Raw genomic sequence first — 14,716 nt, 5'->3', positions numbered from 1 at the left:
AGATCCGGGGTGGGGCGGGGGGTGGAGAAGCAGTATGAGGGAAAAATCAGTCACGTGCTTCTGAAGCGGTAGGTTTTTCGGTTTCTGATGGTGCGGCTGAGGGTTCGGGTAAAGACTGAATTTGGCTTTCGGCCGAAACTTGGGTAGTAGTGGTTTCAGCAGGCGGAGTATCTGGAGCAGTTGTGTGTTCGGTCTGCTCGAGGTTCGAGGCTGCGTCTGGATTTTCCAAGACGGGCGTTTCTGCAACGGCAGTTTCCGCAACGGCAGTTTCCGCAGCGGCAGTTTCAGGTGCTTCTTGAGTGTTTTCAGTGGGTACAGGTTCTGATACCGGTACAGCTTCGTTCGGGTCATAGTTGGAGCCATCTGACTCGTTTCCTTGTTCCTGTTGCGTAGCCGTAGCCGTAGTATCAGCTGCAGCTGAAGCCTCAGCCACATCCATTGATGTAGTGGAGGCAGAGGCAGAGGCAGTTGCAGAGGCAGGAGCAGGAGCAGGAGAAGAAACAGAAGCATTGCCAGATGATTCTTCCGCGTGAGCACTAGAAAGCTGTGGAACACCTTTCCCAGTACGTCTAAAGTGCGCGAGCTCGTTGGGGTATGGATCGCGAAGCTTTCTTTCCGGAGGAGGCGGTGGTGGAACAGGCATTCCGAATACTGGCTCGTAAGGTCTGGGTTCGCCTAGCCTCTCGTCATAACGTCTGGGAGGAGCGTTGTTGTACCGCGAAGGCCCACCTCTTCTTGCATTGTGTCCTCTTGGATCGCCTCTTGGATCGCCTCGTGGGTCAAACCTTGGCCTTCTATCGTCTTGATCTCTAAACGACCGCATACGGTCTCTCGAAAAATTATCTCTAGGATCACGCTCACGCCTGCGGTCTCTGTAGTTGGCAGGTTCTCTAAACTCCCTTGGCTCTCTATCCCTTCTGCCCTTGGACCTGGCAATCTGAACCCTTAGCATGAATGATGGATTCATTTGGAAGGGCGTCCCATCACAGGCTCTTATTGCATTTTCCGCGTCTTCAAACGATTCATACTCTACAAAGGCATATGGACCGGACTTGTAGTGATCCAATTGCGGAATGTCAATACGTACTAGTCTCCCAACACTCTCAAACTGAGGTGCCAACTCGTTCGCTCTAGTTCCTGCTGGAAACCCACTGACATGAACAGTGTTTCTTTCCGACATTGCACCGCTATTCCTCTTAAAAATATCCAATTGGGAAGCCACAGACTGCTACAGGAATAATGCAAAAATTCCGGGTATCTGATATATGTATGTATATATATATAAACCTTCAAAACCTCTTTCTCTTCCAACGCCGTATTTGTTCCTCGATATTGGCATTGTCCGGTGCTTGCTTCTGATTCCAAATAATCAATGTTGAATGAAGTGCGAGCACATTCGAAATCACGTGATGAAAATCATCGTTCGAAGTGATCCACAACCTTACACAAAGACACATCTGCTGTGCGAGTAAGTAAGTAAGTAAGTAAGTAGTATATTGTACATAGAATTACGTGCACACTACCTCCAAAAATCACCATTGCATACAAAGCATCTATAAAGAATGTCTAACCTCAATCATCAAAAATGTAAAACGAAAGAGAGAGTACAGCCGGAAAACGGACTTGAGCGCGCAGGGTCTTTTAAATCCCATATTAATTAACGTTTGTATATTGATCGTATCGATATCAAGGTGAATATAACGAAATAAAAAATAAAAAAATAAAAAAATAAAAAAAAGCCCACAGATTTACTTGCCTACCACTTAGATGGTTCCCGAGATTACCCGGGGTACTCCCAAGTCATCGCAATATCAAAAGAAATTACATTCCAGTATTGCTTTTCTACTTCTTTTTGTATTTTTCATTACTTTTTTTTTTCCAGTATTGACATTTTGCAGATAAAGCGATGAGCTAGTTCGAGTTACTATATGATTGAAAAAAAAAAATTACATTAGAAAATATTGGACGCACAATTAGTTCTGTCATCGAAGTAAACTGCAGAAGACATATAAAAAGGAAGAGACATTGCTTGCGGTTTTCAGTCTTGGTTTCAACTGTTATTTTTGAAAATAGTCTTGAAATGTTTATGTAGTTAGCATATAGTTTTTTCGTTTCTTTTATTTACGTGCTTGCGTTGAAGTTTTTAGTTAAATTGGAGTTGATTGATTGTATTGCTTGATGATATGTTTTGTAGTATTAGAAGTTTTGGATTACCTTTTTTAAATGATTATTTACATATATATAATTCTTGTCAGTTCGAATACTCCGGTAACAACTTGTTTCTTTGGAAGTATCTACCCTTCTTGCAACAATCCGTATCGCCATGGCTCCTGTTGAAGTTTCTAATGTGTTTGACACCATTTTGGTGTTGGACTTTGGTTCCCAATACTCTCACTTGATTACCAGAAGATTGAGAGAATTCAATGTTTACGCTGAGATGTTACCATGCACCCAAAAGATTGCTGATTTGGGCTGGACTCCAAAGGGTGTGATTCTTTCCGGTGGGCCATACTCTGTTTATGAGAAGGATGCTCCTCACGTAGACAAGGCTGTTTTTGACTTGAACGTTCCAGTGCTAGGTATCTGTTACGGTTTGCAAGAAATTGCATGGATCAACAACACCGAGGTTGGTCGTGGTGAGAAGAGAGAGTACGGTCCTTCCACCTTGCACGTTCAAGACAAGCAATGCCCATTGTTTGCTAACGTTGACAACTCTACCGTGTGGATGTCCCACCACGATAAGTTGCACGGTTTGCCAACTGGCTTCAAGATCACTGCTACTTCTGACAACTCTCCATTCTGCGGTATTGCTCACGAAGAAAAGCCAATCTACGGTATTCAATTCCACCCAGAAGTTACTCACTCTACTCAAGGTAAGACTCTATTGAGAAACTTCGCCGTTGACATCTGTAAGGCTAGTCAGAGCTGGAATATGGAAAACTTCATTGACACTGAAATTCAAAGAATCAGAGACTTGGTTGGTCCTGAAGCCGAAGTTATTGGTGCTGTTTCCGGTGGTGTCGATTCTACCGTCGCTGCTAAATTGATGGACAGAGCCATTGGTGACAGATTCCACGCTATCATGGTTGACAACGGTGTCTTGAGATTGAACGAAGCTGCTACCGTCAAGAAGACTTTGGGTGAAGGTTTGGGTATCAACTTGACCGTCGTTGACGCCGCAGACGAGTTTTTGGACAAGTTGAAGGGTGTCACTGACCCAGAAAAGAAGAGAAAGATCATTGGTAACACCTTCATCCATGTTTTCGAAAGAGAAGCTCTAAAGATCAAGCCAAAGTCTGGTAAAGAAATTGAATTTTTGTTACAAGGTACTTTATACCCTGATGTCATCGAATCCATCTCTTTCAAGGGTCCTTCTCAAACCATCAAGACTCACCACAACGTCGGTGGTCTTTTGGAAAACATGAAATTGAAGTTGATTGAGCCATTGAGAGAATTGTTCAAGGATGAAGTCAGAGAATTGGGTGAATTATTGGGAATTCCCCATGATTTGGTTTGGAGACATCCTTTCCCAGGTCCAGGTATTGCTATCCGTGTCCTAGGTGAAGTCACCAGAGAACAAGTTGCTATCGCAAGAAAGGCCGATTACATCTATATTGAAGAAATTAGAAAAGCTGGCCTATATAACAAAATTTCTCAAGCATTCGCTTGTTTGCTACCTGTTAAATCTGTTGGTGTCATGGGTGATCAAAGAACCTATGAGCAAGTCATTGCTTTGAGAGCCATTGAAACTACTGATTTCATGACTGCTGATTGGTTCCCATTCGAGCATTCATTCTTAAAGAATGTCGCTTCAAGAATCGTCAACGAAGTCGACGGTGTCGCCAGAGTCACTTACGATATCACTTCTAAGCCTCCAGCTACTGTTGAATGGGAATGAATTGACAGTTCTCTTTCAAATACTTTAAACCAGCATTGATATTATAATATAGTATCATATAATATAAAATAGTATCATATAATATAAAATAATATAATATAGTATAAAATATAGTACTTTTTCTATCTTGTTGTGCTGTAAAGATGTAAGTATAAAATAAATATATACATATACAAGCTGTACATGCGCAAACTCTAATGTAGATATAAAGCTGAGAGTGCCGCCTTTCCATAGAGAATACATTATCATCTGGGTTTACATTCTGTACCTGGCTTTTTTTTAGATCCTGAACGGCTATGCCACATCTGGTAAAAGAAAAAAATTGAATCGGGTCTGGTAAGTCCTGGGATTTCGGATGCATATATTAAGGACAAACCGACCATTGGTAAGAAGTAAATGATATATAGCTTATAAGTCACTCTGAAACAAACAGGACTGACCATAAAGTAACCAATGTCCAGAATAATTTTTCTTAAGAACAAAACAACACCTACAGACCCGTACGAAACCACTTTTACAGATGGAGGGTTTGAACCTGTATTTGTTCCACTAATACGCCATTTCCATGTTCCAGACGAAGCGTTGACGCTATTCAGAAACAGGAGCTACCTAACGAAATTGAAATACATTATAGTTACTTCACAACGAACAGTCGAATGTCTAAATGAGTCAATACTTCCTAAAATGACTACGGAAGAGCAATCTCTTTTAAAGGAAAAGACTATATACACAGTTGGACCGGCCACTTCGGAGTTCTTGAGAAATTCTGGTTTTCAAAACATAAGAGGAGGAGTCGAAGTTGGAAATGGCGGATTACTTGCTGATCTGATTGTTAAATCGCATTCTGAGGAAGAGATTGATCACTTTTTGTTTTTAGTTGGAGAAATAAGAAGAGATATCATTCCCAAGAAACTTAAAGCTAATGGCTACAAGGTCAACGAAATTGTAACTTACAAAACCGAGAATCTGTTAGACAATATTGATCGTTTTATTTTGCACTATAAGAATGATGAGAATAACCAAGCGGTTATGAACAAGCCCTCCACATGGATTGTGTTCTTTAGTCCCCAGGGTACGGAAGATATAATTGAGTACCTAAAAGAGAACAAGGGCTATAAAATTGCTAGCATAGGTCCTACAACGGAAAAGTACCTCCTAGAAAAAGGTTTGAAACCAGACACTGTTAGTTTTAAGCCGTCTCCAATATTCTTACTGAATGCCATTAATAGTTACAAATAAAGTCTATAAATTAATACAAATACTGTACTTAAAATATCAATATTTTATCGTTAGAATCATGGTAGTCAATTTGACCCACCGAATCTCCATCTAGATTTGTAATCTCAACAGCTGGATAATTGAGATAACCTCTTCTTAAAGGTATTAGATTCACATCAACGGTAATTTGTTTTGAATCCACTTCGAAACGCCTTTTACCACCCACTGCCCATTCTGAGTTATTGTTTACCGTGAAAACAGCTTTTACTTGTTCATCTTTAGTTTCCCAATCATCATGTAAACTAGTTATAGAAACCCTAAAAACTGATGAAACACCAGGCTCTAACTCAACAGTAGGATTTACACGTGAAAATGTAACAGAGAAAAATATCTCCATTGCTGGGGGTTTTACGCATATAACTAATTCTTCTAGAGATTCAGTTAGAGAGCGTTTGTTAATTTCAATTTCATCAATTGATATCCCCGATGTTAACTCGTTCAGAAGAGACTTGTGTCTATCTTGTTTAGCAAATGACTTTTCTTGGTTCATTCGAATTTTCATCATCGATTCTTTCTTAATTACAGTTAATTTCCTTGACATTTCAAATGCCTTCAAATCGAATTTCAAAAAAGGCAAGATGTAGGATTTCCATAGGTTTTCATAATCCACATCGTTCAACTTATTTGATAGATAAGTTTGAAGCATAACTTCAAGATACTGGTTTAAACGAAGATATTTTAATGATAAATTGAAGCTATCAGAAGAAGAAAACTTACCACTGTTTTTGGAAATTTGAAAATATATCTGATATGGTGCATTGAGACAAGGGTTCAGTACTTCTTGATCTGAAAATGACTGTCCGTTAGTAATGGTGAACATATCTGGAGAAGTAGATGATAACTCCGCAGCACAAAGAATTATAGGCTCATCAGCTAATACCTTTAAGGAGAAATCAAATAACAACTTTTTTTCTAGGTAAATATCATTAACAGTAACTGCTAATGGTAAACTGCAGTCAATTTCATGAATACTACTCTCTGTAAAATCTTCACCATCTCTAGTAAATGACAGCAACGTTTTTATAGTAAATTTACTAGAGGTTGTTGATAACATTGAAAAAGGAACCCTCGTGACATTTAAATCTTTAACAACAAAGTGCTTCTGTCCACCCTCAAACACAACACCATCTTCACTTGTTGTTATACTTAATGTAAAACTGTCCACTTCCTCAGGATTTTCAAAGCACAATTTCAGATAACTACATTCGCCAATTTTTTCGATGAATTTATGAACATCAATATTAAATGAACCAGCAAATTGACAAGGTTCCAACTTTAAGCTATCTTCAGTTTCGAATGAGTCAAACTCTTTCTTAAAAACAGTCGTTCCCACCATAATTTCTAATGAAACCAATTCAAATGTGCACCATACGATATTATTAGATGTTAATGTATATGTAGAAGTATCACCGGTAAGCGTTAAATCATTGGATGAGAAAGTTAAAAACTCATCTGAGTAGTTCTTCATTAATAGTTTTGCAAATGATACATTAATATCTTTACTGATTGATTTTTTACTAAACGATATGTCGATACCATATTTGTTAGGAGCAACCGGGGAAACTCGACGAGGAATATCAACCAAAAAAATATTATCAAGTGGATAAACTAGATTGTCATTATTTTCAGTATTGCAATTCAAAAATTCATCCCACCAATGCCCTGCAGCATCCCCCTTCGATGTGAGAAGGTTTAAGTAAGAATTACTCAAGACAATGGACTTAGGAACTAAGTCTCCATCAACATCTATTACTTCAACATCTGTAGATTTTTTAATACATTCAACGTAGAACTCTAACAGCCATGTGCTAATAACTGGCCAATGAGATTCCATATAAAAATCATAAGATGATTGAAGAATAGTCATGCATTCTTGATAATTCCCCCTGTCAAAGTAAACCAATGCAACGTCAATAGACAACCAATCCATAACTCTTTGTCTTTTGGAAGTATATACAGAATATTCCTTGAGAAGAGCGGTGGTTTTTTCTAATAAATTAGAATAGAACAGGTCTTTAGTGCGAAAACTTTCAATTAGTTCTTGGTCAACTTTTGCTATTATAGGATTGTAACAGTCTCGAAGGGGGATTGAATATTTCATTGAGGAACATGCCAGCTGTATCCAACATTCCCTCTGTTCATTCTTTAGGTCACAAAGCATGAGTTTTAAAAAATCTGATTTAATGCTGTCAAAGAGACTCAAGTAAATAAATTCATCGTAGAGAGAGTATTTGAATTGTAACCATTTTTCATCATGTTTATAATGACTGTACAATTTCCAAATAAAATTATGGAATGCAGTATTCAACTTTTCTGCTGAATCACGAGACTCGGAACTGATGATAAAGAGTTCTAGTTGTGCTCTAACTATGCATTTGTGTAAACGGAAAAACGTCAATTCATTTTTTGATAGAAGAGTGCTTATTGTGTTTACAGTAAAATTGTCTTGATTGAACACTGCACTCTGCAGTTCACCAAGGGGTACAGGAAACTTTTTAGAGTCCGTTAGTAGGCTCTCTAAACTTGATATTTCTTTACTAGCTTCATCACAAAGTTGAAAACTCAAATATATCTTCAATAGATTTTCATGCAACATAACACATTTAACAGGATCTGTTTCATTTTTGGACGCCAAACTATATATTTGGATCCTTCTTTCAAATACTTCAAGTAAGTCTTGTTTTAGTTTATTGATTAAAGCGCTCCAGAATGAATCTCTTTCTTCATTGGACTTATAAACAGTTTTAGTTTCGATGGTTTTTAATGATGGGAAATCTTTGCTAAACTTTTCAATCAAGGAAATAGATTTGAACATATTGGAGTCCATTACCTCTTTGTTCGAGTGGAGAATTGCAATGTTAGTACAATACACATCATCTTGGAGAGGTAGCCAATTCTTTATCAATGGCCTAATTTTAGATCTATACTCTTCAACGGATTCACAGGAAACAATAACGCAATTGATAAATGGTTTTAAGACATATTCTTCGACCAATTTTTCCCCAGTAGATGCCTTGAAATCTACTCTTAATTTGGGAATTGTCTTTAAGGTTCCTTCCTTTGATTTCCAATGAAGGTTTATCAAAGGCAATCTCTGTTCCAATTCATTTCGTAGCCCTTCAAACAGATGAAATGGATCAAAGTAACTTATTTCCACACAGGGTATAATTGAAGTTTCATCACTCTCTGTCATTAGTACTTGGGTTGCTGCTTTTGGTAAATTACGTCCGTTAATTGTACTATTTTATTTCGTATTTTGTTTGCATCCTATCTGTAGTTTTGATATGCTTTTTCTAATACTGCAAGAAAACATAATGAAATAAAGGAAATATGTAAAACTTTAAGGTTTTACAATATACCTAAGGAAACAACTCAGTATGGACAGAATATAACCGAGCAACATATCATGTCTAAAAGGCCTTTATTTATAGAATTTAATGATAAAGGCAAAGGAAAATCTTTCCGACGTCCTCATTCTCCTTTTGTCAGCAGAGGAGTACATTTGAGTATTAGGCGACGTAATGCGGTTCAGAACTCTAACTCTCTTGTACAGCATAGTCAAGGCGTTAGAGCCAGCAGCTCAGTGAATAACATATCATTGGATGCAAACGAGACAGTTGAAATGGTTCAGTCTTTGATAGAGAGGGGGCGAAACTTACTAAAATCAGTATCTGCAAAGGAAAAATCCCTTCAGTATGATGTGGAGGCAGAACTTCGTAAAGAATCACTTAGATTAGAGTACATTGATAAATCACTTGGAAATGACGACTCCCAGATATTTGGTGATTTATCAGATGCGATTCCAGCTGTAAAAGGACCGGAGAGTGTATCTGTAAGTACCACAAAAGAACGGGAGAGTTCATCTGATGATTCTATAATAATTCTAAGCGATGAAGATGAATCCATGGAAGAAACAGAGCAGTATGCAAACTCTTTCAATGACAATGACGCCCTTGGAGTGCTGAGTGATGAACCACAAGACGAGGAAGAAGACGAGGAAGAGGAAGAGGAAGAGGAAGAGGAAGAGCTATTTGGAAGTGAGGGAGACGAAGAGATTGGATCACCTTCACCAGTATCTTCGGAACATTCCAACCGAGATGAAAATCAGTTGCTATCTGAATACTCTGACGAGGAAGGTTACATCAACGAGGAAGATATATCTTCGGAAGGAGATCAGGAAACTTCAAAACCTATTCTGTACATGCAACAGCCTAGCCAGCCTAGACTTGATAATAACTATGCGATGAAAGAGAAATCTAATGAGAATGTTGAACTCTCAGAACCTGATATTAAATCTTATGAAGAAGTAGTAGATGATAATGTTGTTGAAATGACGGATAACTCAGAGGAGGAAGGAATAGAAAATGAAGAAGAAGTTGCCAATGTTGAGGAATTCAATGCTCATTCTGATATTGAGAATTCTGTTGGAAAAGCCGAACATCAATCAGATTTCATATACAATATGAATTCAATTGCTAAACAAGCACTTGATAGAATGAACCGTCACGATATTGAGGATTTTGAAACAATGCATATTGAGTCGGAAGATGCGCATAGTGAAGACGCAGAACTTTCCCATGAGCAAAAACACAACAGTCAATACAATTCATCTGATATTGAAGAACAAGAACAAGAACAATATAGTGAAGATATTAGCGAACAATCCTATTCTGAGGAAGATACACAAAATCTCAGATCTGATGGGGTAGGTGAACTTGGTGAGTATAGCTACCATATCAATTCAGGTAACAACGAGTACGGATTGATAACAGATCATGATCACTCAATAGTCACCGGAAAAAATGAAGAAGAACAGAAAGAGGTAGATAATTTGAAATCAGCTGCTGTGTTGGATTCTTCTGTAAACATCGAAAGTGAATCTGAGACGAAACAAAGCTCATCTAATCTCGCTACAGTTAATGAGGAAAAACAAGATTCTGAAGTTCAAGAAACCGTGACATATGCAGAGAACTCTCCTCCACAGAAAAAAGCCAAATATACACTCTCATTCTCAGAAACTTACTCAGATACGGACTCTAGAATAAGTGGTGCGGAAGAATACAGAGATGGATCAACCACAGAGTACCATTCAGCATTCAGTAATAATCCATTTGAAAATTCGGAGAAAGTTCAAGAAGAAGACCATATATTACAGAATATTCTTGATTCTTTAGGGTTGTCTGCCGAAGGAGTTAATGGAGGTATACAAGAAAATCAATGTGAGGAAGATTCTTCGGTTGATCGAAATGATGTAAGCAATGTAATATCTCAAGAATTTAAGAAAGCTCTTCCAAAAAATTCTAGTTTCGACGCTTCCAACACCATTAACGAAACGGTGCCAATAGAAAATATTGAAGATTCAAGTAATTCCAAGCATACTTCTCCAGTAATGATAAACAGTGAAGACCAAGAAGGTATTTGTTCTGCAGATTCTGACGTCGAAAACGAAAGTGAACTACCGTCTAAGGAGAATTCTATGCCTGAAGAGAGGGATGTTGCTATAAAAATACCATTGTTTGTAGACGAAGAGACGATAAGACTTACAACCAGCCCTGTTAGAAAGATTCCCACTTCTGGCAGTGAAGAAATTGAAACTTCAATTGATCATAATATGACTGATAGAATCAAACTAAACAGACTTTCAGTAAACTTAGAATGCGATCTTCTCGATCAACGTGGAGCTTCACTTACGTCTGTCCTCAGTAATAACCTTCAGAATTCTATGGCATTACAAAGCTCTCCCGAAACATTGGAACCAGCTTTTGGTACTGAAGTTACCAAAGAGCAAATTGGTTCAAAACCCTCGGCATCTCAAACTCACAACGACGGTATTTCAGCATATGATGATACTAAAGAACTTTCAAATGAAAGTAACCCTTTTGAATCGTCATCAGTGAAAGATAAAAGTAACATTAAGACACTACCTCTCTTACATCCTCAAGCTACAGCTACACAATCGTACCCATTTAAAGTTCTGAAACATTCAGAAAAGCGCACAGAGTTGAGTGACTATGTCAATTTGATCATTCATGGTCAGGAAAGTAATGAAAGTAGTGTACCTACACCAATAGTAACAGAGCCATTAGAAAGATCAATATCGAGTGGTGGTACTGAAAATTCAACCATTCAAGTTGAAGAGGTAGTTACTGAAGTTCCTTCAACAGATAATATTCAAAAGATATCTACAGAACCTGAAGTTACTTTAAAGTCATCTCCAGAAATCGTTCATGATGCTGTGATTATAGAAGAGGTTGCTTTCGAAACTGAAATCACAGAAAATAACACTGAACTAAATTCTGATAATCAGCTTCCTGATGGAAATGTAACAGTACAGGAATCTACACATTATACTTCCCAAAGTGTTCAGGACATAACTGTGGAAGCAACTGGTAATAATATTGTAAATGATGTGTGGCATATTGATGACTCCAACCATGTATCTACTGAAATTGAAAATGCAGATGTACAAAACATTGGCTTCCGAAATGCAAAGTCTCTGTCAGAAAATAGTATTCAATCTTCCGTACAAAACTTGGATGAGATTGAAGTTTTACTATCAGAATCCCCTGAATTATCCATTCACCGGAAGGAGAACGATCAAGCAAACGGAACAGAGCAGGTTGCTAAATTTGACAACAACATACCGCATAATAACCAAAACTCCGATATAACGTCAGAGATTACACAACAACATGGATCTACAGATGCTGATTCATCGTCTGGTTCCAGAAAATCAATTGCAAAACTCATAATTTCTTCTCCATTAAAGATATTATCTTCATTGGCTAATGGTTTAACCTCTGTCAGTAATGCTGCTTCTGAATTTGTAAGTACTGTGAACTCTGTTACTCTTCCTTATGATGATGGTAGTATTGATGCTTCTCCAGCGGAAAACATTGAATATATATCAACTGTCAACGAAGAAGATGTTCAAGAAGAAGATGTCAAGGAAGAAGATGTCAAGGAAGAAGATGTTCAGGACGAACTTGCTGATGAGGAACTTGTTGATGAAGAAAATCTTGAGGAAGAAGATATTCAGGAAGAACTTGCTGATGAAGAACTTGCTGATGAAGAACTTGTTGATGAAGAAGATATTAAGGAAGAAGATATTAAGGAAGAAGATATTCAGGAAGAAAATGTTGAAGAAGAAAATGTTCAGGAAGAAAATGTTGAAGAAGAAAATGTTCAGGACGAACTTGCTGATGAAGAACTTGTTGATGAAGAAAATCTTGAGGAAGAACTTGTTAAGGAAGAAAATGTTAAAGGAGATGATAAGCAACACTTAACCTCTAAGAAAGCAGAACATAATGATTATGGATCTGAAATCTCAGATATTAAAGGTGAAATTACTGAAAAACCGCAGTTCCTAGAGGAAAATGTTAAAATTGAACAAGCTTCTGAGGGAACTAATATGAACCATGATGACAACCATTACGAAAATAATGAGACATTAGCTCCCACAAAGAAGCAAGCTTCGATATCAAAACCTAAAAACAATGTGAATAATGAAGATAATAGTAGAGATAGTTCAAATGATGTGTTTTATTCGGCAGATAACAACGAGGATGTCGAACTATCCAAAATCGAAACATCGACAAGGTCGGATTCTAAATCCTCATATAACGAAAACAATGATATGGATTCGCAACTAAAAACTGCAAAACCAGAAGATACTGTAACTATACTCGCAGAAGAGAAACCCGAAAAAGTTTCTGATATTCAAGTTACTATTCAAGAAGAGCTTCCAAAGCTAGAGAGAACGCCAGTCAAAAAGAGACCTCGTGCAGTTGATACTGAGCGTAAACCATCGAAAAAAAAGCGTAATAAGAAAAAGAAGCAATACAGACAAAGAAACTCTGTTATGAGAAACCTGAGACCGAGATCTAAATGATATGGTACTAAAAAATACACTTGTTGGTACCCATGACTGATGAGCTTTTCGTACTAAATTTCATCTATAATCCCTTTAAGCTTTCTAATTCACTATGTAATATATAATCTTACCACACCGGGTAACACAAATTTAAGGACGTTTTTATTAAAATAAAATAAATATCTCTTGGGCTCAGCGCGAGACGCCATTCTAAACACCTAATTTAACTAAAAGACCTAAAATGGAGCGAAATAGGGTGTCATTGAGCCTCGAGAATCAACGAGAAATAATATAAAATGTTGCAGGAACATATAAGGGCCTTTAGTGCACCAGGAAAAGCTCTTTTAGCTGGTGGTTACCTTGTTTTAAAACCTGAGTACCGTTCCTATGTCGTTGCACTATCAGCTAGAATGCATGCGCTTGTTAGTCAAGAAGCTGCAATTGAAAAATCAACTACATCCATCAAAGTTACAGTTCGTAGCATTCAATTTAATGGCGATGAGTGGCAATATGAGATTGATTCAAATTCGTTTTATACTCCAAAAGAAATGAATGGTCGCAAGAATCCTTTCATTGAAAGAACTCTTCTAACTATCTTCAACTATTTCCAGCCAGATCTGTCAGAAAATGGTGACATCCTTATTGAAATATATTCAGATCCAGGCTATCACTCTCAGGCCGACACGGAATTAAAAACAAATGAAATCAAAAGCTTCCTTTTCCATAAAAAAACAATTACTGAAATTCCAAAGACAGGTCTTGGTTCGTCAGCGGGACTTGTTACTGTTCTTATCACTGCATTAGTTTCTTGCTTTAAACCTTCTATTGATGTATCCTCCTCGGAGTCTATGGAATTAATTCATAATTTGGCTCAAGTAGCTCATTGTCAGGCACAAGGGAAGATAGGCAGCGGATTTGACATTGCTGCTGCGGTTTATGGATCTATAACGTACAGTAGATTTGATCCTTCCTTGATTGAAAACCTGCCTTCAGTTATTGGAGGTGATTACCACTCTGCTTTAAAAAATTTGATCGACAATACCAACTGGAATGTTCATGCTGAGAGAGTTTCGCTTCCACCCAGACTGAGATTGATAATGGGTGATGTCAACAATGGCTCCAATACTACCAAGTTGGTTGCTTTAGTCAACCAGTGGTATAAAGAAAATTACCCAAGAAGCTTAGATATCTATAATGCAATAAGTCAAGCCAATTTAGAATTTATCGAATCTCTACGTCAACTAACATTATTATGTGATAAAGAAAGAGAAGAGTACGAGTCATTGATTGAAACATTAAATTCAAAGGGTAAAGTAACACACCCTTTGTTGGAAAAAATTATATCTGCTGTAAGTCGAATCAGAGAAAACTTCAGAATTATTACTAAAGAATCAGGGGCTGATATTGAACCCGAAGTTCAAACACATCTATTAGACGCCGCGGTTAAGCTTCCAGGAGTGTTAACAGGAGTAGTCCCTGGTGCTGGTGGCTACGATGCTATATGTTTGATCACTACGGACAGCTGTCACATTGCCGATGAAACCAAGAACGATCCTACCTTCTCTAAAGTAACCTGGTTGGATTTATCCCAACAGGATATGGGTATAATTGAAGAAAAAGCCAATAATTATTTGAACTTAAGATAGAGATGCTGAAAAAAGTTTAAA

At 37.6% G+C, this 14,716-nt stretch overlaps 6 protein-coding genes across 6 annotated transcripts; 4 read left to right on the top strand and 2 right to left on the bottom strand.

Annotated features, from left to right (window-relative positions):
• Window positions 1–46: 46 nt before the first annotated feature.
• On the bottom strand, window positions 47–1,180 carry KLMA_10318 (RNA recognition motif domain-containing protein; the record flags this gene model as incomplete). Its single annotated transcript, XM_022820063.1, has 1 exon — window positions 47–1,180. The coding sequence occupies one exon, from the start codon at window positions 1,178–1,180 to the stop codon at window positions 47–49; it is 1,134 nt and encodes a 377-aa protein (XP_022673843.1).
• Window positions 1,181–2,323: 1,143 nt separating this feature from the next.
• GUA1 (GMP synthase (glutamine-hydrolyzing)) lies at window positions 2,324–3,898 on the top strand (the record flags this gene model as incomplete). The annotated part of the gene is made up of 1 exon (XM_022820052.1): window positions 2,324–3,898. The coding sequence occupies one exon, from the start codon at window positions 2,324–2,326 to the stop codon at window positions 3,896–3,898; it is 1,575 nt and encodes a 524-aa protein (XP_022673842.1).
• Window positions 3,899–4,351: 453 nt separating this feature from the next.
• HEM4 (uroporphyrinogen-III synthase HEM4) lies at window positions 4,352–5,137 on the top strand (the record flags this gene model as incomplete). Its single annotated transcript, XM_022820041.1, has 1 exon — window positions 4,352–5,137. The coding sequence occupies one exon, from the start codon at window positions 4,352–4,354 to the stop codon at window positions 5,135–5,137; it is 786 nt and encodes a 261-aa protein (XP_022673841.1).
• A 28-nt stretch (window positions 5,138–5,165) lies between these two features.
• On the bottom strand, window positions 5,166–8,369 carry TRS130 (transport protein particle complex II subunit TRS130; the record flags this gene model as incomplete). The annotated part of the gene is made up of 1 exon (XM_022820030.1): window positions 5,166–8,369. The coding sequence occupies one exon, from the start codon at window positions 8,367–8,369 to the stop codon at window positions 5,166–5,168; it is 3,204 nt and encodes a 1,067-aa protein (XP_022673840.1).
• A 213-nt stretch (window positions 8,370–8,582) lies between these two features.
• Window positions 8,583–13,067, top strand: ESC1 (Esc1p; the record flags this gene model as incomplete). Its single annotated transcript, XM_022820017.1, has 1 exon — window positions 8,583–13,067. The coding sequence occupies one exon, from the start codon at window positions 8,583–8,585 to the stop codon at window positions 13,065–13,067; it is 4,485 nt and encodes a 1,494-aa protein (XP_022673839.1).
• Window positions 13,068–13,345: 278 nt separating this feature from the next.
• ERG8 (phosphomevalonate kinase) lies at window positions 13,346–14,695 on the top strand (the record flags this gene model as incomplete). Its single annotated transcript, XM_022820006.1, has 1 exon — window positions 13,346–14,695. One exon carries the CDS (start codon window positions 13,346–13,348, stop codon window positions 14,693–14,695), a length of 1,350 nt encoding a protein of 449 aa, XP_022673838.1.
• Between the last annotated feature and the right edge of the window lie 21 nt (window positions 14,696–14,716).

This window comes from Kluyveromyces marxianus, chromosome 1, assembly GCF_001417885.1.
Source record: "Kluyveromyces marxianus DMKU3-1042 DNA, complete genome, chromosome 1".
Taxonomy (NCBI): Eukaryota; Fungi; Ascomycota; class Saccharomycetes; order Saccharomycetales; family Saccharomycetaceae; genus Kluyveromyces; species Kluyveromyces marxianus.
Note: the sequence above shows the minus strand (reverse complement) of the source record. Positions and strands in the feature narration are given on the sequence as shown.